Genomic DNA, 23,296 nt, shown 5'->3' on the forward strand with positions numbered 1-23,296 from the left:
TAAAAAAATAAAAAATATTTTTTTATAAACAAATTGATTATATAAAATAAAATATAATTGATGATAAGATAGGTATGAAATTAAAAAAATATTTTAAGTAAAGATTAAAAAACATCAATTTATATCACAAACATTTAAAGAATGAAAGTAACATTAATATATGCAAATATATAAATAGATTACAAATAAATAAAAAAATAAAAAAATATTTTTTTATAAACAAATTGCTTTTACTAGTTTTCTCTATTTATTAAACTTAAGTACTGTACTTGAACGTGAAGAAATCTAGGAAAGATTGCCGTGAGAAATAGTACCATCATTTCGATTCAAAATAGGTCTGCCATCGTAGAGCCATGAACTTGGAAGCAACCGCGAATCTATTTCCTTTTTAAGTTCCCACCGATTGAAAAGTACCGATTACTCCTTCCCTTATCTTTATTTCCTTGTCCTTTTCACATTCAGGTAACTCCATGAAAATCTCTCTTTTTCCGCCTCTATGCCTTTCCTTCTCATGTTGTTTGGTTTCCAGAAACTGAATTGATTTGTGAGGAAGCAAAATCAAATCTTGTAAAAATTCTTCTGCTTTCTTGTTCTCTTTCGTGTTGATTAATTTTCCGTCCTTGGATTCTGTTTCTTCTTTGTTTGAATAGCGGCTGAAAACAAGGTTTCTATATCCGAATTGGGATTAGTGCACATTTAGGGCTCGAAAATTCCTCTTCGCTTTCAATTTCTTATTTTTGAGGAAATTGTAATGGCTGCCGCTGCGACTTGCAAGCGATTGGCACAATTGAGAACGAGGTCGGGGATTGCCATGCCCATAACACAATTTTCGAGCTTTGAGGCCTCAAAGTCGTTCTCTTCCAACTCAAGTCTCAGATCATTTTCCCAATTGGTGAAATCAAATGGACAGCGGTTGTTCCTCGTTGATACATTAGTCCTTGTAATTTAAGTTAACCTTCTTACTAATTTTTATTTTTCTCTCTTTTCATTGCCTTTTTGTTCGCTTATTTTGTTTTCTATCTAGTTGCAAATTTGCAATTTTAAGAACGATTGAATATGTTAAGCTGTTATGAGTGGTTTGGTCATAGGTGTAATCGTTTTCTGCTTTCTAGGTTAGGAAACTTGAGGGGCAAGGATTGCCCACAAAGCAGGCTGAGGCGATAACTGATATCATAACTAAACTTTTGAATGACAGCCTGGGATCATTAGTATCAAAAGCAGAGATGCAAAGGGTGAGGCCCATGTTTATATTGTTCTTTATTTGGCTCCTTTATGAAGTTTACTACTCTCTTGGAATCTAAGACACCAAGACATTGCTTTTTTTTTTTTTTAAGACTGAAATGCTCCAAGAGTCCAGCCTGTCCAAATTCAAAGCAGAGGTGCAGAGCTCACAGGTAATTTGTGTTTACATTTAATAGAGAATGAGGGTATGTAAGAGTGGAGTACAGGAGTTTATGTAAAAATTGGTCTATGTAAAAATTGTATTAAGTAATAAGGATAACATAAGAAGGAAGGAATTATCTAGCCAAGTAAAGAAATTCTACAAGAAGAAGAGAATACATGAAAAAAAAAAAGAGAAAGAAGAAGAACGCAGAGATAGAGAAAGAGCAAGGAGAAGAAAGTACTTCTCTCTCAGAACGACGATGTAGAGAAGAAGCTCAAATTAGGAAAAATAAGAAGGGATAATAATAGAATAATAAAAAATATCTATGGATAAAAAGAGAAAAATTTTCATAAAAAAAGTCCGTGTCCATCATTGTTCTTCATAAAAGAGTGGATGCAAAAATATAAAAAGCTGTAGTGGAGACAATTTGTTCAGTGTCAATGTCTCTACTTCCAAACACTTTTTAAATATTTGTTTTCTATGTCCCTACCTAAGTGATATTTAGAATATTACTGACTAATGTAGGTGACATAAATTACAGTAATCCATAACAAGGATCCTTTTTATATTTGTGTGTCGATGTTGGGCATTAGGATACATGTGTATCCCACTTTTCTAGCTCTTATTTAGTAATTACAAAGCATCTGTTTTTAGTTGTCATTTTAGACAACAATGATACATTCTATTACATTGATATGATTGTTAAGTTACCTCATTGATGATGTTGGAATGTTGGGCTAACATCTTAGTTCTTTGTCTTTTCAAATGTAGCTAGGTTTCTGATGTTACTTTTATCCTGTTTGACACCAGGATAACTGAAGAATAACATTCAAAGGGAATTATGTTATTTCATAATTACTTATGACTCCTAATTAAAGTAATTATAACAAGATATATATAATTAAATTTTCTTACTTATTTTTCCAGTAGTGTCAATGAAATATGTATGTTAATGTCAACAACATACATTATAAAAGAAATAAATACTCTTAAATTAAATATTTAATAAATAATCAATTTATTTTATCTATTTATTAAAAAGAATAAGTGTTTAGTCATGTAGTATATTCAATCTCTTGCTGTAATAGGATAATATCTTTTTTCTAGCATGCGTGATAATTATGTTAATTGCCAATATATAAATTATGCGTGATAATTATGTTAATTGCCAATATATAAATTGCTTTTTCTAGCATTTGTGTCGGTTTCTTGTGTGGTATTGTATCTTTGAATAATGATTATAATCATCCTCAATGTTCATCTCATTTAATCATTAAATTGATAGTTTTGTTTTATTTTTTTTTCAAAGTGAGAGCTATACATGTTTTCGAGAAATTCTCTATTTGTTTCTTGTGGTATTATGTTTTTAAGTAACGACTGTAATAAGATGAGAGATTTCATTATATTCATATAGATCTATGTCTTGGCATCTTAAAGTAGATACATGGGTTTAGGGACCATGAATAATTCAAATTGTTATTGTTATTGAAACAAATCATGTGGTAAAATATATATATATATATATATATATATATATATATATATATATATATTGAAAAGTTTGATTTGGTTCTTTGCAATATTAAATTGTGGTTCTAAACTATGGAAACTACTTGGATTCTTGTTATTTTTTTTTTACACTTCTTGTTTTCTCTTCTCATTTTTTCTCATTTTCTAGTTATGTTGAGGTTGTCAATTTGCACTTGTCTTGTGCTATTATATGATGGAAAATTTATAATGTAGGGACATCATTTCTCCTCGCTGCTACATGAGAATGAAAAACTAAGGAATGATATAGAGAAGATGCGCAGTGAATTGAGGTCCATTTTATTTTTAAATCAGCTACTAGTTTCTTTTGTCATTTTATGCTCTTTAAGGTGCAACTTGATGGATTATGATGCAGGTATGAGATAGATAAATTCACAGCTGGACAACGATTGGATTTGAATCTTGAAAGGGGGTAAGAATTAGGAAAGAAAACATGCCACTTTTCAGGCACTATGGAACTTTGTTTCATTGCAATGTCTCATTTTTTTCTTAATACTATAACCAATGGTTCTATGTAAGCGCAGGAGAATAAGGGAGGAATTGTTTGATCAGAATGCCGAAACTGACAATCTGAGTAACAAACTTGACAGAGTAAGAAAACAAGCGAACTTCAAGAAGTACTTCTCAGTTATTATCTTGCCACATCATTTTAATTTTGTTTGTCTTTTTTCTTTTCAATATTGTCCAGGAGGTTAATGCTCTAAGGGCACAGTTAGATGCAGCAAAATATGATGTTATAAAATATTGCATAGGAACCCTTGTCTCAATTTCTACTGTTGGACTTGCTGTTCTCCGCATCTTGATGTAACCAGGTTGTATTCTAATTTAAACACAATAATGGTGTAGTTGATGGGAAGATAATATTGTATGTTTTATAAAGAGCAATTTCACCGAGTCACTGTAATACAGAATTTGAAGTCTGAATTTTACTTTATCACTTTAAGATAGTTGTCATTGACCAAGGTAGACAAAATCGCGAGTTGGCTCGCGAAAATGTACGAGTTTATGTTTCTTCTCTCTCTCCGTCACGCTTCTACTATTTGAGTCGCTGGAGTTGCTTATGCACAGAAACGCCGGGAAAAGTCGCAGAGTCGTCGGAATCGCGGTTCTGCCGATGACCTATGTTTTGAGAAGAAAGTTGACCCAAAGCTTAGTTTTGTTGTGCAATGCAAAATCCAACTTGGATCTGAAGCATAATCTGCTAAGAAGGTGTTGGAACCTTAGGTGTTCTTCCTTTTTTCCCTTTCTTTGCTTCTAATGTGTTTAATACACCATGTCTTTTTTTCTATTTCATCACTTTGATAGGTGTTATTCTATTAGAAGAGGAATAAGGATATGTCTAGAAATAAGTTTATTGTTTTGAACAAAAACAATAAGAGGTAGTACAGAGTTAAGATGGTGATGTGGAAAATGAAAATTTTGGAAGAAAAGTAAATATGGAAGAGGCGTTGAAGAAGAGATTGTTGGAGAAGAGATTGGCGATGGAACTGAAATGATTAATAAAATTGGTTTATTTTATTTTATTTTTCTTTTGAAAACTTTAAAACTCTTTTTCTTTTTCTTTTCTTTTTGAATTCGGTTGTTTTTTCTTTATGAATATCTCTTATTGATTTTTTTTTCATATCCTTTAGGTAGTATTTGTTTTGAGGTACTGAGACGGAAACTAGGAGACTAAGACTCAGTATTTTAGTACCTCAAAAAAGTGAGGACACAGGTAGGGGTGACAAATGGGCCTAAACTTGCCGGGCTGGTCCACATAACTTGCCAAAAATGGTAGGTTGGGCTGGAAAATTGAGACCGCCACACATTAAAAGCCCGCCTAACTCGTACTGCTTAAACCGTGGGCTTTGACGGGTCGTGGCGGGCTTCTCCCCCAGGCTTCGTATTTTTTTAAAGATGTTCTAATTTAGTATTTTGGATTATGTTTTACGTTTGATCGATTATGTTCTAAACTTGTAGATGTTTAATTATATATTTTGGACAATATTTATTTTACTTTAAACAATAGTGGTTTTATTATTTTGTTTCAAAAAATTTGGTTTATTTTTATATTTATTACATATTTATAATTATAAAGATTTTAATGTTTGTTAATTTAGAAATTATAATTTTTTTTTATGTCTTTATAAGTTATAAATTTATTGAAAAAATTGTAAAATTATATATATTAATACTTTTTTTTGGTAATTTTTATTATTTAATACTTAATAGTAAAAAAAAAAAAAGCAAATTTGGTGGATTTAGCCCACTAGCCCGCCAGTCCGCTGTTAGGCGGGGTGGGGTGAGATTTTTGGACCGCCTCATTAGGCGGGACGGGACGGGCTTCCCCACTTGCCACCCCTAGACGTAGGAGACTGAAATTTTTAGGGACGGAGACTGAAACTTTAATAACATTTTATATCTAAAATACTCGCATTTCAATTAATTAATTCCAACTTTACCGTTTATACAAATTAAATTAGAGATTCATTCTTATTTCAGTCTCTGTCTCCCACTTTATAACAAACACAATACTGAGACTTATTTCAGTCTCAAAACGCTACCTTATTCATTATTTGCTTTATTGCTTTTGGTTAAATGAGCCTTATCCATTGTTCAAGTTGTGTCTTAGACTTACAGCATATATGTATGATATAATTATGAATCACTTAAGTAAAAAAAAAAAATTATGAACTACTAAATTATTTTTTGTTAAACATAATTTGAGAATTAATTATGAAATTCATTTTTATTTGTTAATTTTTTTATATATTTTTTTATTTTTTTTTATAATTTATGAATCATGTTTTCGTTTCATCTTACGATAATATGAGTTATGATTTTATCGTAGTTGTCCGAGTTAAAGTAAAGACTACGAATTCATTACCTTCGTCATTGTTACTACCAATTGTCTAATGCCATTTCTCAAATTCTATCTATCATATCTTGGTCTTTGAGGCTTCTTCCTAATAAATTCAAAATATATCACACAATATAGGTTATTTCTGTGACGATTTAAAATATAATTTCCTCTTTTAATATATGAATACCTTCATAAATTAAAGTCTAGGTTTAATTTTAAATAGGAGTGTTGCATCTTCTTTCAATTTAATACAGCCCAGTTTATCCTTGAAGTCTTGTAATTTAGTAGTTGAGTGATTAGTTCTTATGGACCCAAAAAAAAAAAAAGAAAGAATAAAAATAAAAATAAAGGAAAAAATATTACGTAATTCAATAGTTATCTAGTTTAAGTTTAGGCTCGAGTCCGGATTCCGGATATAGTAATACAATCCTGTTAGGTAACTAAGAGGAGGTCCAGCTAACTCCTGCCAACTCCTATTAGGTTGGGCCCTAAAGCCCATTAACCAGAAAAAAACATTCCTCAATTATCCCTCATTATCCTAATTCATCCTAATTCAAAAATTACTGTTGATCTTTTGACCTACCTCTATTTTCACCGCCATCGTTCTTCTTCACCTTACCACCAAGGTTCTGAAAACCAGTTTGAACCGGCCAGTCGAATCGGTCAAACTGTGAACCGAAGGGAAAAGCGGTTCGGACAATAGGCAAAATCGCAGATTTTAAAAACCGTGATCAAACTGGCGAACCATTCGGTCGAACCAAACAGTGACCCGACCGGTTTTTGGAGAACACACCTAAACGTCGCCGTTTTTCACTGATTCACTCACTGAACAAGCAATCCCTAATCTAATCTTACTCCATCGCGCAAGCCCTAGCCCCTCTAATCGATCTCGATTCTCCTCTCCATCTCTCACACACACTTAGTCCACGGAGGAGGGCTACCTCTCAAGTCTCAATCTCATCGAGCTTACCTCCGTTCAGCCACTGCCTCGTGCTGCCGCCGTCATCGTTCCTTCAAACAGCCACCGCCTCGTGCTCGCTCACTCCCCCTCCATCGCGCAGCAGCCATCGCAACCTTCGAAGCCACCGTCTACTCCACCAGTCTTGCATGCTCTGTCTCCCGCGGTGCTCTCGGTGTCTCTGTCTCCCTTGGTCACTCGGTGTCTCTGGCTCTGTCTCTCAGTGCCTCTGTCCCCCTCCGAACCATTGGCTCTTGCATGCTCTGTAGGTAATTTTTTTAATTAACTATGAATTTATGATTGAACTCTGATATAGTGAAGCTCTGTGAACTCTGAATTTATGATTGGCTGATATAGTGAAGCTATGTGAACTCTGATTCAAGTAATTCAACTGTGAACTGAAATGGTGATATAGTGATATAGTTTTTTTGTGAACTGTGAAGTGTGAACTGATACAGTGATTGAATAAATAATTGAATATTATTCTTGTTATTTTGATTTTCAGTTTTAATTGATATTATAAACTTGTTAATTTGATGAATTATTGTTTTGGTGTTGTTCTTGACCTTTTGATTGTTATATTGTGTTTTGCAGTTTTTGATTTAATAAATTGTTCATTGAGTGGAAGACGAAAACCTGCCATGATAAACCTACTCCTGCCATGTTAAACCTGTCATGTTAAACCTATTCAATTCATTTCATTCTTGGCATTCATAACAAGGATTTTCATTTCATTGCAAGAGTGGTGGCACATCTTGATGAAGCTATAATGATGTAAGCATGGATAAATCACAAGCTTGATTTCTAACATACTTTATTCCGCAAACAGAAAATTCACATAACAAAAAAAAAAAAAAAGAAGAAAGAAAACACATGAAGCTTTGCATGGCCTCTGATCTCCTCTGGTTGTTCTGTTAGGCATATCCATAAACAAGTCTCGCAAGCCACAACGGTTTAGATAAGTGAGGGATTAAGGTAGCAAAACTACAATAAGTTATGGTGGATTTTGATGATTGATGATAAACTTGGATGTTGTCATTTTATGTTTGGTTGGTTGTTTTTGTTATTTGATTTTTGAGTTTGTATTTGAATGAGATTATAACATTCTGGTTTATGTAGTACTTTTAATTTGGATAATATTTTAAAATTTATATTAGACTATAGTTATGTTTTAGTGTGTTTATTTATATTTTATTTATTATTTTATTATAAAACGGTTTTTCGGTTCAATCACGGTCAAACCGGTTGAACCTATAAACCAGTGAACCAGTAGCTAAAGCGGTTTGATGACTGGTTCAATTTTCAGAACCTTGCTTACCACGCATGACGGCTGCGCACTGACCAGCCACCTCCGCAGACCATCTCCGTTGCTGCCGACAACTCCGTTGAGAGCACCTCCGCCGCTTCCTGTGAAGGTTACCATCGTCACCTATTCGAGAGCAATTGGTCATCTTCAGAAGCGCAGTTCAGTGCCACCGCTGCTGATTCCAATGCAGGTTATTGTCGAAGTGTGGAGTCCTCCTCTTCCAAAACCAGCAACATTGCACCGTCATCTCCATTCGTCCATCGAGCCGTGCCTCCCCCTGCTCTGCGTCCACGTCATGTTAGGTCTCATTGTCTCCCGTCGCGAGCAGCTACTCCTAATTCAACCCAGTGTTTAGTAGTTTTTTTTATGTATTTTCCTTGATTTTTGTAGAATTAGTAGTTCATATGGATGTTATTTGATGAAAGCAGGTTTTCTGGTAAGAAGGTTTTTTGGGTTTTAATTTAAAATGGATGGTTCTGTTATTTTCATGGTTCAAAATCTATATAAAATGGTTAGTTTGTGATATTCATTGAGTTTGTTCAAGTAATGGATGTTCCATGATTTCATTTGACTGATTGATGTTGCTTTTGAATGATTTTAGATGTTCTTAGTGTTGTACTTTGATTTTTGTTGAATTAGTGGTTTAGATATTTCATGCTACCGGTTCTGACTGCTTTGCTTGATATCCCTTTTTATAGGCTTGTGAATGTGTCTTTCTTATGGTTGCGGATGCTTCTTCATTTTCTAGATTTGATATTATATTGACGTTTCTTTTTTGTTAGAATGATGTTTGTTCTGTGACTTACTGAATGGTTTTGTATGTTTTGCTAGATTTATGTGGATTGAAAGTTTTGGAAAAAAAAGTTAGTAATAAGGAAGTTCAATTATTTCCAAAATGAAATTCTTTTTTGTCATAAAATTAGGTTTGAATGTGGTCATTTTAGTTTATTTTTGGTTGAATTGACATTGGTTTATAATTTAATCCTTCAAAATAAATATTATTTTTAAATTTTAATAATTTATAAATTAGTTTGTATTTATTATACGCTTTAAGTATTTATAAAAAATAAAAATAGCAATCATAGAAATAGAAAATATATTGTAGTTAATAAAATATTTTTTTAAATTTGTAAATATAATTTACTTTTATAAAAATATTATGTATAGAAGATAATATATTTTAAACTTTATTAGGTTTGACCGAAACTGGATCAGGTTAAACCGATTTTGAACAGGTTTAACTAAATTAATTGCTTAACTGGTTTAAATGATGATCCAATCTTTTTTTTTTATTTTCATCAGGGCCCAAGACTCCAATAAAACACAGCAACTACTCAAACAAAGTTCTGGGAAACTTTACCCATCTCCTATCAGCATCAATGGTTGAAACAAGAAACGGTGGAGGAGTGTTGAAACAAAGAACTCTATGATCCACATCCTGAGCTCGCTTTGCTAGGATGTCCACAACAAAGTTAGCCTCTCGAAAAATATGCGAAATATGAAAATCACCATGGCCCACGAGTAGCTCCTTGATATCACGAATGAGCGAAGTGCTCGAATGGAGCTCTGTGTCTTGCCTTCCTATCAATTAAACTGCGCATGCTGAATCTGACTACACTTTCACATTAGTAATCCCAATCTCAATAGCAATTTTTAATCCCACATAGATCTCCCAAAGTTCTGCCATTATGATAGTGATTTTTCTAATCTTCATCATGAACATAGCTACCATTTTCCCGGTTGAACCATCAAGATTTAGCTTAAAACAGCCTTCGTTTGGGGGTTCCCACCCAATGTCTTCCACTTTTTTATACCGAAGAGCTCCTTGGTGCACGGAATTGTGATCACACTTTTCACAACTCCGGTACAACTAACAAGCAAGTGCACTGGGTCGTCCAAGTAATACCTTACGCGAGTAAGGGTCGATCCCACGGAGATTTCCGGCGTCAAGCAAGTTATGGTTATCCTGTAAATCTTAGTCAGGCGGATTCAAATGGTTATGAGGTTTTGATAATTAAAAGATAAATAAAACATAAAATAAAATAAGATACTTATGTAATTCATTGGTGGAAATTTCAGATAAGCGTTTGGAGATGCTTTGTTGCTTCTGAACCTCTGCTTTCCTATTGTCTTCATCCAATCATGCGTGCTCCCTTCCATGGCAAGCTGTATGTTGGTGGATCACCGTTGTCAATGGCTACCATCCGTCCCCTCAGTGAAAATGGTCCAGGTACAGTTTCTGTACGGCTAATCAACTGTCGGATCTCTCGTTTCGGATGAAAAATACCAGGCACAGCTATCGCATGGCTAATCATCTGTCGGTTCTCACTTGTGTCGGAATAGGATCTCTCTATCCTTTTGCACACTGTCACTGCGCCCAACATTCGTGAGTTTGAAGCTCGTCACAGTCATCCCGTCCCAGATCCTACTCGGAATCTACAACAAACAAGGCTTTTCGCAACGGTCAAAAACCGTTGCCGTATATTGAAAAACCGTTCCCTAAACTTTAGGCAACGCTTTGGCAACGGTTTTTTACTTGTGGTATATGCGGCCGTTGCCAATGCTCGAAGGCAACGGTTTTTTACCTAAGGCAACAGTAACCAAAAAACCGTTGCCAAAGTTACTGGTATAGGCAATGGTTTTGAAAACAAATTTTAAACAACGGTTTCAAACCGTTACTCGAGAAACAACGGTTTTAAATCGTTCTTTTTCATGATACAACAGTTTAAAACCGTACCTGGATAGGCAACGGTTTTAAACTGTAGTAGTTTTGTTATCCACAACAGCAACGGTTTTAAAACATTACCGTTGGTGTCATTTTTTGGTAATGGTTTTTGTACCGTTGCCAATTTATAGTTGTCTAAGACAACAGTTTAAAAGCGTTACCATTGATTTTTTTGGCAACAGTTTTAAAACCCTTGCCATTTTATAGTCATCTAAGACAACGGTTTTAAAGCATTACCGTCGGTGTCGTTTTTTGGCAACGGTTTTAACACCGTTGTCCTTTGTAACTTTTGACAACGATTTTTCGTAATATATAATTCTTTATTTACAACAGTAGTTTTCTCGTGAATGAAATTAATTTCATTTTTTTAAATTATTTAGAGTCAATAAATAATCTAAACTATTTGAATAAAGTCACTAAAGAAAAATAATTGAATATTTTTCATCAAATTTGACTTATAAAAATTGTTGTAAGATCCACAATCACATTCAAAATACCACAATACTATCATGACAACATCGAACTATATCATCTAATGTAGCAAAAAATATAACAAAGAAGAGTTGAAATAGCTAACAATAATAATATTCTCACTTGAACAGATTCCCAAATGGCTTCTTTATCTTTAATCCCCTTTCAATTTGTGTAAATTAATGGACAAAAATCTAAATTCCTTGCCACTGTGCCCAAAATTTTGCTCAAGTTGTTTACAGTTTCATCAGTAGGACCAATTGCCTCTCCTTCAATATCTATAATAATTTCTTCTCTATCTTCCAACGGTCTTGCATGAATCTTCAAGCATTGTGTAGGTCCTCGTGTTTTCTTCACTGTTGTCTCTATACAAAGATACTAATTAAATTCCATCCCTCTTATTGATTTATAAGATATTTAATTGAAAAAAAACTAAAGCAACAAATTACCAAATTCAATTCACAAATTGAAATTCAATTAACACACAAATTTTTGGAAATTTCGGCAACATTATGGCAGTAAATAGGATGTTTCTGAATTTAAAAAAAATCAACCCATACGAACTCACTAAAATCAAATCAGCACTAATAAAACAGCTCAGAATAAGGCCATCAGCATCATTGCTCAATCAAAACAAGGCATGAAATCAGCCATTAACAAGGATAAAGCAGCACTAAACAGCAAAATCAACCCATATGAACTCACTAAAATCAAATCAGCACTAATAAAACAGCTCAGAATAAGGCCATCAGCATCATTGCTCAATCAAAACAAGGCATGAAATCAGCCATTAACAAGGATAAAGCAGCACTAAACATCAAAATCAACCCATATGAACTCACAAAAACCAAATCAGCACTAATAAAACAGCTCTAAATAAGAACATCATCATCATTGCTCAATCAAAACAAGGCATGAAATCAGCCATTAACAAGGATAAAGCAGCACTAAACAGCAAAATAACCCATATGAACTCTCTAAAATCAAATTAGCACTAATAAAACAGCTCAGAATAAGGCCATCATCATCATTGCACAATCAAAACAAGGCATGAAATCAGCCATTAACAAGGATAAAGCAGCACTAAACAGCAAAATCAACCCATATGAACTCTCTAAAATCAAATTAGCACTAATAAAATAGCTCAGAATAAGGCCATCATCATCATTGCTCAATCAAAACAAGGCATGAAATCAGCCATTAACAAGGATAAAGCAGCACTAAACAAGGCCATCATCATCATTGCTCAAATAAAACAAGGCATGAAATCAGCTATTAACAAGGATAAAGCAGCACTAAACAGCAAAATCAACCCACATGAACTCACTAAAATCAAATCAGCACTAATAAAACAGCTCAGAATAAGGCCATCATCATCATTGCTCAATCAAAACAAGGCATGAAATCAGCCATTAACAAGGATAAAGCAGCACTAAACAGCAAAATCAACCTATATGAACTCTCTAAAATCAAATCAGCACTAATAAAATAGCTCAGAATAAGGCCATCAGCATCATTGCTCAATCAAAACAAGGCATGAAATCAATCATTAACAAGGATAAAGCAGCACTAAACATTAAAATCAACCCATATGAACTCTCTAAAATCAAATTAGCACTAATAAAACAGCTCTAAATAAGGCCATCATCATCATTGCTCAATCAAAACAAGGCATGAAATCAGCCATTAACAAGGATAAAGCAGCACTAAACAGCAAAATCAACCCATATGAACTCACTAAAACCAAATCAGCACTAATAAAATAGCTCAGAATAAGGACATCATCATCATTGCTCAATCAAAACAAGGCATGAAATCAGCCATTAACAAGGATAAAGCAGCACTAAACAGCAAAATCAACCCATATGAACTCACTAAAACCAAATCAGCACTAATAAAACAGCTCAGAATAAGGCCATCATCATCATTGCTCAATCAAAACAAGGCATGAAATCAGCCATTAACAAGAATAAAGTAGCACTAAACAGCAAAATCAACCCATATGAACTCTCTAAAACCAAATCAGCACTAATAAAATAGCTCAGAATAAGGCCATCATCATCATTGCTCAATCAAAACAAGGCATGAAATCAGCCATTAACAAGGATAAAGCAGCACTAAACAGCAAAATCAACCCATATGAACTCACTAACACCAAATCAGCACTAATAAAACAGCTCAGAATAAGGCCATCATCATCATTGCACAATCAAAACAAGGCATGAAATCAGCCATTAACAAGGATAAAGCAGCACTAAATAGCAAAATCAACCCATATGAACTCTCTAAAATCAAATCAGCACTAATAAAATAGCTCAGAATAAGGCCATCATCATCATTGCTCAATCAAAACAAGGCATGAAATCAGCCATTAACAAGGATAAAGCAGCACTAAACAGTAAAATCAACCCATATGAACTCACTAAAATCAAATCAGCACTAATAAAACAGCTCAGAATAAGGCCATCATCATCATTGCTCAATCAAAACAAGGCATGAAATCAGCCATTAACAAGGATAAAGTAGCACTAAACAGCAAAATCAACCTATATGAACTCTCCAAAATCAAATCAGCACTAATAAAACAGCTCAGAATAAGGCCATCAGCATCATTGCTCAATCAAAACAAGGCATGAAATCAACCATTAACAAGGATAAAGCAGCACTAAACAGCAAAATCAATCTATATGAACTCACTAAAATCAAATCAGCACTAATAAAACAGCTCAGAATAAGGCCATCATTTGACAACATCAAAGTAAATAGTAGAAATTAAGAATAATATCAGGAGTCTTTAACTCAACTGTAAACGTAAAAGTAACAACAATTGATGGACAAATTGCCAAGAGACAAGAAATCTATAACCTATTTTAACTCAACCCCAAAGCTAGCTCAAAGGCAAAGAATGTCTCACATTTATAAACCACCTAGAAACCTCATCTTTGAATGATGTTGGATTTGTAATGCTGGCAATGTTCATTACCTCACAAAGGTCACCAGAAATCTGCTTAGATTTTGCTTGTAAAGTCGTATGGTACTCACGCAACAAGCACTGGTCAAGAGTTTAAAATCTACCCTCTCGTATCTGCATCAGTTAGACGGTTTACATTATAGTAAGCAGCTTTTCGTATGGAAGGAAGAAAGCATAGTAATCAAGAACTCAAATGAGTTTTTACAAGAAAAAGAAACTCATTGATCTCAGGGAAACCTTCAAGCTCAATGGCGAAGCTTCTTTAAGTCTATTTAGGGTAGAAATGCACCATGCATCATTTGTTTCACTTGCCACTCTTTCCTAATGGAAATTTAAGTAATTAGATGGAAAAAGAAACCGTGAACTGTTACCAGAAAGTTAAGCCACTCACAATAGATAGATGTTAATCAAGACTAGCTGGTACAAATAGAGTTAACAAGATAAGAGACTACAACTAAAAGCAACACTAAAGACATTTTAGCAGCAGAATAAATGAAATTCTAAGATAAAGTTGTGCTAGAGGTACTTAAATTTAATGGAAGATGTAAAACTCACCAAAGAATCAACAATCTGTTCCATTGTGTCATGGCAAAAGCATTTATCTACAATTTCAATCCTGAAGAAAATGAAAAGTAGAAAAAAGGGCTATCTTAAACTGTGAATCAGAATATAAGAAACAAAGTTAGTAAAGAGAGCATCTAAATAGCTATAGGAATTTTTCATTTTCAGAGAACCAGTTTCCAAATCAAAATCAGAACAACATTAGACATGTATCTTCTCAACACACTCTTGCAGACTACAGCATACACATATCAACATGTTCTACCTTACTATCGTAAAATCAACAAGAGGCACAACCAGTCACACATTTAATCTACAACCAAAATCCATTGCATATAAAGCATTCAACTATTCGTAATAATCCAGTAAACTTTTTAGGCATTCAAAGTTTAAAATATTTAATTTAATAAAATATTCCCTACCTCGATGTCACAACTCGCGAAAATCACTAAACGCAGCAGCTCCATCAGTGGTTCCAATACCAGCTCCCATGGCAGCAGCAGTAGTGATTCTGGGCAGCTCCAGTGCTGGTTCCCGGCGGCTGAGGACTCCGGCAACTTGCAGAACCTAGAGGCGAGGCAGAACAGAGCCGTTTTCCTCAAATCCCAAGTAGCAGCTTCCCTGTTTCCTTTTCCATTCACGTTCCTCTCCATGGCCAAGATGAAACAACGAATTGAACGGCGGCATAGCCAGGATGCAACGGTGGTGGCTCCCTTTCCCTGGACCCTGGCTCATGCGTAGTTCTTTCTCTCCGCAACATGAAAGTGACGGAAATGGAAGCTTCTATGATAGAAACGAACGCGACGGCGACGGCAGCGGCTCAGCGACCCCTCGACGGCTCCTTCTCCTTTCTCGCACGATGATGGCGACCGCTCAACGGAGGCGACAACGCAGTGGCGTTGCGGGGTTAGCGCGGCTTTTCTTCTCCATCCCTCACTCTCCCTTTGCGGACTCTCTTTCTCCTTCGGGCTTGGAAACGACGGCGACGGCGGCACCTAACCCGCCGGCGCCGTCCTCTTCTCCTTTCTCCTCTCTTGTCCGTGTGTGTGTATGTGTTCCTCCTCTCTTGTCTGTGTGTGTGTATGTGTTACGCTTATGAGTGGCGGGTTGTGTGGGGGGGGGGGGGGGGGGGGGGGGGGGTGTTTAGGGTTTTTTATTTAATTTTGGAATTTAGTTAGGAATGAGAGATTTTATAAAAGGATATAGATAAAATAGATATATTAATAAAAATGGGTGGATAGAATAATAATTTTAAAATCTAATATACTATATTAAAATTATTTAAAAATATTATTTATCAATCTATTGCTGAATTCAAATAATTATTTCTAACAAAAAATATATATTTGTTATAACAAAATAATTATTTATAATAAAAATATATAATATTTATTATAAATTTATTTTAATTTTATTTTTTTCAAAAATAATATTTGCTACATAATAATCAATAATAGATATATAATATTTATTTTAAAATTATTTTAATTTTATTTCTTTATATTAATATTTGTTATATATTTAAAATAAAAATATATAATATTTATTATAAATTTATTTTAGCCTTATGTGTTCAAAATATAATATTTTTTATATATTTATAATAATATATAATATTTATAATAAATTTATTTTAATTTTATTTTTTAAAATAATATTTGTTATTTATTTATAACAATAGTTTTTGAGTATTTTATAAATTCAGTATTTATAGAAAAAATAGTTTCAATTTATATAATTATCTGAAATTATTTTTATTAGTATTGTTTAATTTGTACAATTATTTAAATAATATTAGAAAATGGTTGTTTCATAAATAATTGTTGTAATGGTTGTAAAACCGTTCTTTAAAATAGTCAAAGAGAACGGTTTTATTTTGTTACTATAGCATAATGAAAAAATGAACTTCAACAACAACACTGTAAAAACCGTTGTCTAAGACCATCTAATGGAACGGTTTTAAAGTGTAGCATTTCGGCAACGGTTTTAATGCGTTTCTTTTGTACAATTCTTTAAACAACAATAAAAAACCGTTGTTTAAAACCAAATCATGGTAACGGTTATAAAACCGTTCTTTAAAATAGTCAAAGAGAACGGTTTTATTTTGTTGCTAGAAATTGATGAAAAACTGAATTCAATAGTAACACTTTAAAAAACCGTTGTCTAAACCTATCTAAGAGAACGATTTTAAGGCGTTGCGAAATTTGGCATTTCTAAAGGCCATATTTGTTGTAGTATCTCAGGAATGCTGCCAATTGGTTCTAGCCTCTACCACGAAGGTTCTAATCTCACGGATTCGAATGCTCTGTTGTCAGGAGAGGCAAGTCAAATCCGTGGATCAGAGACCCAAGAGACTATACTCCAGCTGTCGTCCAATGACTACGTTGAACATCATGTAGACCGCTTGTGGTTGTCAGGCACGCGCATCTTGGCTAAGCGAGTAACGAAGATAGTGGGTGATTGTCACGGGTCACCCCTTCATTCTGACTTAACTAAATTAAGTACGAGAGTATATCTTGGAGAAGAAGCCAGCGTGAATTGAAAGAGAAACAATAGTACTTGCAGTAATTCATGAAGAACAGCAGAGCTCCGCACCTTAATCTATGAGGTGTAGAAACTCCACCGTAGAAAATACATAAGAGAAAAAAGGTCTAATGGCCAGCCTCCCAAATGTAACATAAAAGTCCAAAGATTGATAAGATGATCGATATGAATACAATAGTAAAAAGTGCTATTTATACTAAACTAGTTACTAAGGATTACAGAAATTGAGTAACTAAGTGCAGATAGTGCAGAAATCCACTTCTGGGGTCCACTTGGTGTGTGTTTGGGCTGAGCATTGAGCTTTACATGTGCATAGGCCTTTTCTAGAGTTAAACGCCAACTTGGATGCCAGTTTGGGCGTTTAACTCCAGTTCTGGTGTTTTACACGAGAAAAGGGTCTCTGGCTGGTGTTTAAACACCAGTTTGGGCCATTAAATCTCAGGAAAAGTATGGACTATTATACATTGCTGGAAAGTCCAAGATGTCTAATTTCCAACGCAATTGAGAGCGTGCCAATTGGGCTTCTGTAGCTCCAGAAAATCCACTTCGAGGGTAGGAGGGTCAGAATCCAACAGCATCTGCAGTCCTTTCTCAGCCTCTGAATCAGACTTTTGCTCAGATCCCTCAATTTTAGCCAGAAAATACCTAAAATTACAGAAAAACACACAAACTCATAGTAAAGTCCAAAATATGATTTTTGCATAAAAACTAATAAAAATATAATAAAAAGTAACTAAAACATATTAAAAACTACCTAAAAACAATGCCAAAAAGCGTATAAATTATCCACTCATCACAACACCAAATTTAAATTGTTGCTTGTCCCCAAGCAACTAAAAACAAAATAGGATAAAAAGAAGAGAAAATACAATAAATTTTAAAATATCAATGAAGCTTAGTTCCAATTAGATGAGCGGGACTAGTAGCTTTTTACTTCTGAATAGTTTTAGCATCTCACTTTATCCTTTGAAGTTTAGAATGATTGGCATCCATAGGAACTCAGAATTCAGATAGTGTTATTGATTCTCCTAGTTCAGTATGTTGATTCTTGAACACAGCTACTTTATGAGTCTTGGCTGTGACCCTAAGCATTTTGTTTTCCAGTATTACCACCGGATACATAAATGCCACAGACACATAACTGGGTGAACCTTTTCAGATTGTGACTCAGCTTTGCTAGAGTCCCCAGTTAGAGGTGCCCAGAGTTATTAAGCACACTCTTTTTGCTTTAGACCACGACTTTAACCGCTCAGTCTCAAGCTTTTCACTTGACACCTTCACGCCACAAGCACATGGTTAGGGACAACTTGATTTAGCCGCTTAGGCCAGGAATTTAGTCCTTTTGAGCCCTCCTATCCACTGATGCTCAAAGCCTTGGATCCTTTTTACCCTTGCCTTTTAGTTTAAAGGGTTATTGGCTTTTTGCTCTTGCCTTTTGGTTTAAAGAGCTATTGGCTTTTTCTGCTTGATTTTTCTTTTTCTTTCTTTTCCTTTATTTTTTGCCATTTTTTTCGCAAGCTTTGTGTTTTTCACTGCTTTTTCTTACTTCAAGAATCAATTTTATGATTTTTCAGATTATCAATAACATTTCTCTTTTTTCATTATTCTTTCAAGATCCAACAATTTTAACATTCATAAACTTCACTATAAAAAATATGCACTGTTCAAGCATTCATTCAGAAAACAAAAAGTATTACCACCACATCGAAATAATTAAACTATTTTCAAGATAGAATTCAAAATTCATGTACTTCTTTTTCTTTTTTAGAAAATATTTTTCATTTAAGAAAGGTGAAAAATTCATGGAACATTCATAGCTTTAAGACATAGACACTAAACACTAATGATCATGTAATAAAGACAAAAACATAGACAAAACATAAAGCATAGAAACCGAAAACAGAAAAATAAGAACAAAGAGATTAAGGAACGGGTCCACCTTAGTGATGGTAGCTTTTTCTTCCTCTTGAAGAACCAATGGAGTTCTTGAGCTCCTCTATGTCTCTTCCTTGCCTTTGTTGCTCCTTGTTGGAACTCAATTCTCCTAAAAAGGTATTGAGTTGCTCCCAGTAGTTGTGTGGAAGGAAATGCATCCTTTGAGGCATCTCAGGGATTTTTTGATGAGGAACTTCCTCATGATCTTGTTGAGGTCCATGAATGGGCTCTCTTGTTTGCTCCATCCTCTTTCTAGTGATGGGCTTTTGAGATGAATCTCTCCATCTCCTATGACTCGGAGTTGGAAGCAACTGCCTTTTCTTTCCTCTTTCTAGAGGTTTCTCTGGCCTTAGGTGCCATTAATGGTTATGGAAAAACAAAAAGTAGAGCTTTTTCCACACCAAACTTAAAAGGTTTGCTTGTCCTCGAGCAAAATAAGATAGAAGGGAGTAAAAGAAGAATGATGCAATTAATTTTGAAAACTTATTACTGTATACAAGAAAAATTAAAAAGAGTTGAAAAGAATTTGAAAAGATATGTAAGTTTTGAAAACGTTTTGGAAGGAATTGAAAAGAATAAAAAAAAGGATTAAAAAGAATTGGAAAGATTATTAATATTTGAAAATAGAAATTGAAAGATGAACGTTTAAAATATGTTTGATGCAAAAAATTATGAATTAAAACATGAAAAATTAAAAAAAAATTGAATTGGAAACAAAATTACCTCCCTTGTGTCATCCTGGCGTTAAACGCCCAGAATGCTATCCATTCTGGCGTTTAACGCCCACTTGACTGCCTCTTTGGGCGTTTAACGCCTAGCCAGATACCCTGGCTGGCGTTAAACGCCAGAAATCCTTCTTTACTGGGCGTTTTTTTGAACGCCCAGAATGCTGCCCATTCTAGTGTTTAACGCCCAAAATACTACCTGCATGGGCGTTAAACGCCCATTCTGCTATCCTTACTGGCGTTTAAACGCCAGTAAGCCTGTCCTCTACGGTGTGCTGTTTTTGATGCTATTTTTGATTTCGTTTTAATTCTGTAGCTATTTTTATGATTCCACATGATCATCAACCTAAAGAAAACATAACATGGCAATGGAAAACAAATGTCTATAAAAAATAAATATAATTAAATAACATTGGGTTGCCTCCCAATAAGCGCTTCTTTAATGTCAATAGCTTGACAGTGAGCTCTTAGAGAGCTTCACAGAGACTCAGAGCTTAATGATGGCCTCCCAACACCAAACTTAGAAGTTGAGTGTAGGGGCTCTGTTTGACTCTGTATTGAGAGAAGCTTTTCATGCTTCCTCTCCATGGTTACAGAAGAAGATCCTTGAGCCTTAAACACAAGGTAGTCCTCATTCAATTGAAGGACTAACTCTCCTCTGTCCACATCAATCACAGCCCTTGCGGTGGCTAGGAAGGGTTTTCCAAGGATAATGGATTCATCCTCATCCTTCCCATTGTCTAGGATTATGAATTCAGCAGGGATGTACAGGCCTTCAACCTTCACTAAGACATCCTCTACAAGTCCATAAGCCTGTTTCATTCATTTGTCTGCCATCTTTAGTAAGATTCTTGCAGCTTGTACCTCAAAGATCCCTAGTTTCTCCATTACAGAGAGTGGCATGATGTTTATTCCAAACCCCAGGTGACACAGAGCCTTCTCAAAGGTCATGGTACCTATGGTACAAGGTATTAAGAACTTTCTGGGATCCGGTTTCTTCTGAGGTAATTTCTGTTGAACCAAGGCATTCAGTTTCATGATTGCTCCTAGATACCGAGCTACTTGCTCTTCAACAATATCTTCATCCTCATCAGAGGAAGAATCTTCATCAGAGCTCATGAACTGCAGCATTAAGTTCCATAGAATCTCTATGGTCTCTATATGAGCCTCAGATTGCTTTGGTTCCTCAATAGGGAACTCCTTATTAGTCAGTGGACGTCCAACAATGTCTTCCTCACTGGAAATCACTGCCTTTTTACTCTCTCCAGGTTTGGCCACTTTGGATATAGTTATGGCCTTGCACTCTCTTTTGGGATTCTCTTCTGTATTGCTTGGGAGAGTACTAGGAGGAGTTTCAGTAACTCTTTTACTCAGCTGACCCACTTGTGCCTCCAAATTTCTGATAGAAGACCTTGTTTCAAGTAAAAGTCTTAAGTCTTTGGGGGACTTTTAACTTCCAAATATTTTTAAAATGAGGTTTTGTCACCTCTCCTTCTCCATAAAAATGATTATACGCAGACTTAATAGAAAAATTTCCACTGGTCTCAGACATCCAACAAATAGAGTCATCGCCCATATTGGCATTTGGAGCTTTTAGAATATGAAGATGATCCAACATCTATTCTGATAGGATTTGATGCAAAATCTCTCACTTCCAACTCCCGTAGCCAATAGCATAGGTGCTCATCGTCTCTTGCAACATCTCCTGATTGAGATTGATAAGTGCAACATTCATTAAATTTGGGATTTTCGGAACCCAAGGGCCTTCCCAAAAAGAAATTATCGTACCATTGCCAATTCTCCAAACCAAATTATTAATAAAATTATCCCAAAATTTGACAATGTCATTCCAAGCATTTGAATTACTATTTTTCAAGCAAACTTTAGGTATAACATTGTCTTTACACCCATATTTTGCACGCATCACCTGAAACCAAAGCGCCTTTCTATTGTGGATAAGATTCCAACCCAACTTCATGAGGAAAAGTTTGTTGGTCTCATGAGTTTTCGTATTCCTAGGCCGCTTTGATGTTTCTCCTTGCAAATGTTGTCCTAGTTAATCAAATGAATCTTTTTCTCCTCCTCGCTGTGTAAACCCTGGATAATTAGTAAATAATTAACCAATAAATTAATTATTATTCAAAAAAATTAGGAAATTAAATTTGATATTTTAGAAAGGTAAAAATAACTAAAATAAGAATTTTAACACCAATTTTAAAAATTTTGGCCTAAACTTGAGCCAACGGACTAAATCAGGTGAATCAGACCCAAGCCCACTTATACAAACCATATATATATACACACACACACACACACACACACATGCTTGCTTCAGCCTCCTGATGAGTGAAAATTATTTGATGGTCTAGAATTTCTCTTATAGGAAAGAATTACTTCGTTGCAAGTATAGTTCTAAACCAACAGACAATCCTCAATCAATCAAAAATATTGGTTGTCACAAGTACAAATCCCAATATGAATTTTTAACCAAAGTATTTAAACCTCGGGTCGTCTCACAAGGAATTGCAATGAAGTGCTCATTATCGGCTCTGAGTGAACAAGGGGGTTTGATTTGTAAAAAGGGACAAGAAAAGTAAAGGAAACAACTAAAGAAAACAAGTGATAAAGAGAGACATTCATGGCATGGATTAAGATTCTAGGCTTTCTATCCTAGTCATACAACGATTAACAAGAATTTATCCTGTTTCTTCATCTCCACGTCAGAAGAAGGTATAGGTTATCTTCCATGAGAGAAAGTCAAATAAGACTAGTTAATCTCAATCCAAAGGTCCTAATCGACTCACTAAATGAATTAGCAAGAGATTAGAGTCAATGGAAATAATACTAACCACAACTCTAGATCACCAACATGAGTTGGGGTAATCATAACTCAAGATTGCCTAACTCCTCTTTCCAAGCCAAGAATGCTCAAAAATCAACTCTAAAGCCCAACCAAGCATTTTGTCAAACACTTGGTGGGTACAAAAGGAAAGCATGGTAAAGTTGCAAGGAAAGGTAAAATCTATCAACTATAACTTGCAAGGAAACAATAACAACTACTCAAATTAACAATAAAAGAACATCAAACATCAAAATGCATTAAATGAGATCCAGATCCAACAATGGTGTTCATAGACATGAAAGAGAGCAAAAAGGGAAATTAACAAGAGAGAACAAGAGACTTACACTACTAGAGCACGAAAATGTAGAAGAAATAAGATGAAAACAAGAATTAAAACCTAGATCTAAGATGGAAATGCACCTAAGAACCCTAATTCTAGAGAGAAGAGGGAGCTTCTCTCTCTAGAAACTAACCTACATGATGC

General features: G+C 34.7%; 2 protein-coding genes and 1 non-coding gene across 9 annotated transcripts; 2 read left to right on the forward strand and 1 right to left on the reverse strand.

The window, feature by feature from the left end:
- The first annotated feature begins 243 nt into the window (after positions 1 to 243).
- On the forward strand, positions 244 to 4,937 carry LOC112783367 (protein FMP32, mitochondrial). 2 transcript variants are annotated; one of them, XM_072230465.1, is made up of 9 exons: positions 259 to 462; positions 651 to 940; positions 1,113 to 1,232; positions 1,335 to 1,394; positions 3,128 to 3,204; positions 3,288 to 3,344; positions 3,457 to 3,523; positions 3,621 to 3,744; positions 4,564 to 4,937. In XM_072230465.1, exons 2-8 carry the CDS (start codon positions 752 to 754, stop codon positions 3,738 to 3,740), a joined length of 690 nt encoding a protein of 229 aa, XP_072086566.1. In that variant the 5' UTR covers positions 259 to 462; positions 651 to 751; the 3' UTR covers positions 3,741 to 3,744; positions 4,564 to 4,937. The 2 variants fall into 2 exon arrangements, with proteins under 2 accessions (XP_025682082.1, XP_072086566.1); XM_025826297.3 differs by lacking the exon at positions 4,564 to 4,937 and having other exon boundaries at positions 244 to 462; positions 3,621 to 3,875.
- A 1,728-nt stretch (positions 4,938 to 6,665) lies between these two features.
- LOC112786855 (uncharacterized) lies at positions 6,666 to 8,561 on the forward strand. Its single transcript, XM_025830228.2, has 2 exons — positions 6,666 to 7,001; positions 8,039 to 8,561. The coding sequence occupies exons 1-2, from the start codon at positions 6,991 to 6,993 to the stop codon at positions 8,391 to 8,393; spliced, it is 366 nt and encodes a 121-aa protein (XP_025686013.1). The 5' UTR covers positions 6,666 to 6,990; the 3' UTR covers positions 8,394 to 8,561.
- Positions 8,562 to 11,190: 2,629 nt separating this feature from the next.
- Positions 11,191 to 15,948, reverse strand: LOC112784507 (uncharacterized). Of its 6 annotated transcripts, none has more exons than XR_011879095.1 (5): positions 15,189 to 15,941; positions 14,761 to 14,821; positions 14,443 to 14,521; positions 14,218 to 14,319; positions 11,191 to 11,599 (listed from the first exon to the last, which is right to left on the reverse strand). It is a non-coding gene; the product is annotated as an uncharacterized protein (transcript). The 6 variants fall into 6 exon arrangements; XR_011879092.1 differs by having other exon boundaries at positions 14,443 to 14,526; XR_011879094.1 differs by having other exon boundaries at positions 14,149 to 14,319; positions 14,443 to 14,526.
- Positions 15,949 to 23,296: the final 7,348 nt, after the last annotated feature.

This window comes from Arachis hypogaea, chromosome 20 (genome assembly GCF_003086295.3).
Source record: "Arachis hypogaea cultivar Tifrunner chromosome 20, arahy.Tifrunner.gnm2.J5K5, whole genome shotgun sequence".
In the NCBI taxonomy this organism is placed as follows: Eukaryota; Viridiplantae; Streptophyta; class Magnoliopsida; order Fabales; family Fabaceae; genus Arachis; species Arachis hypogaea.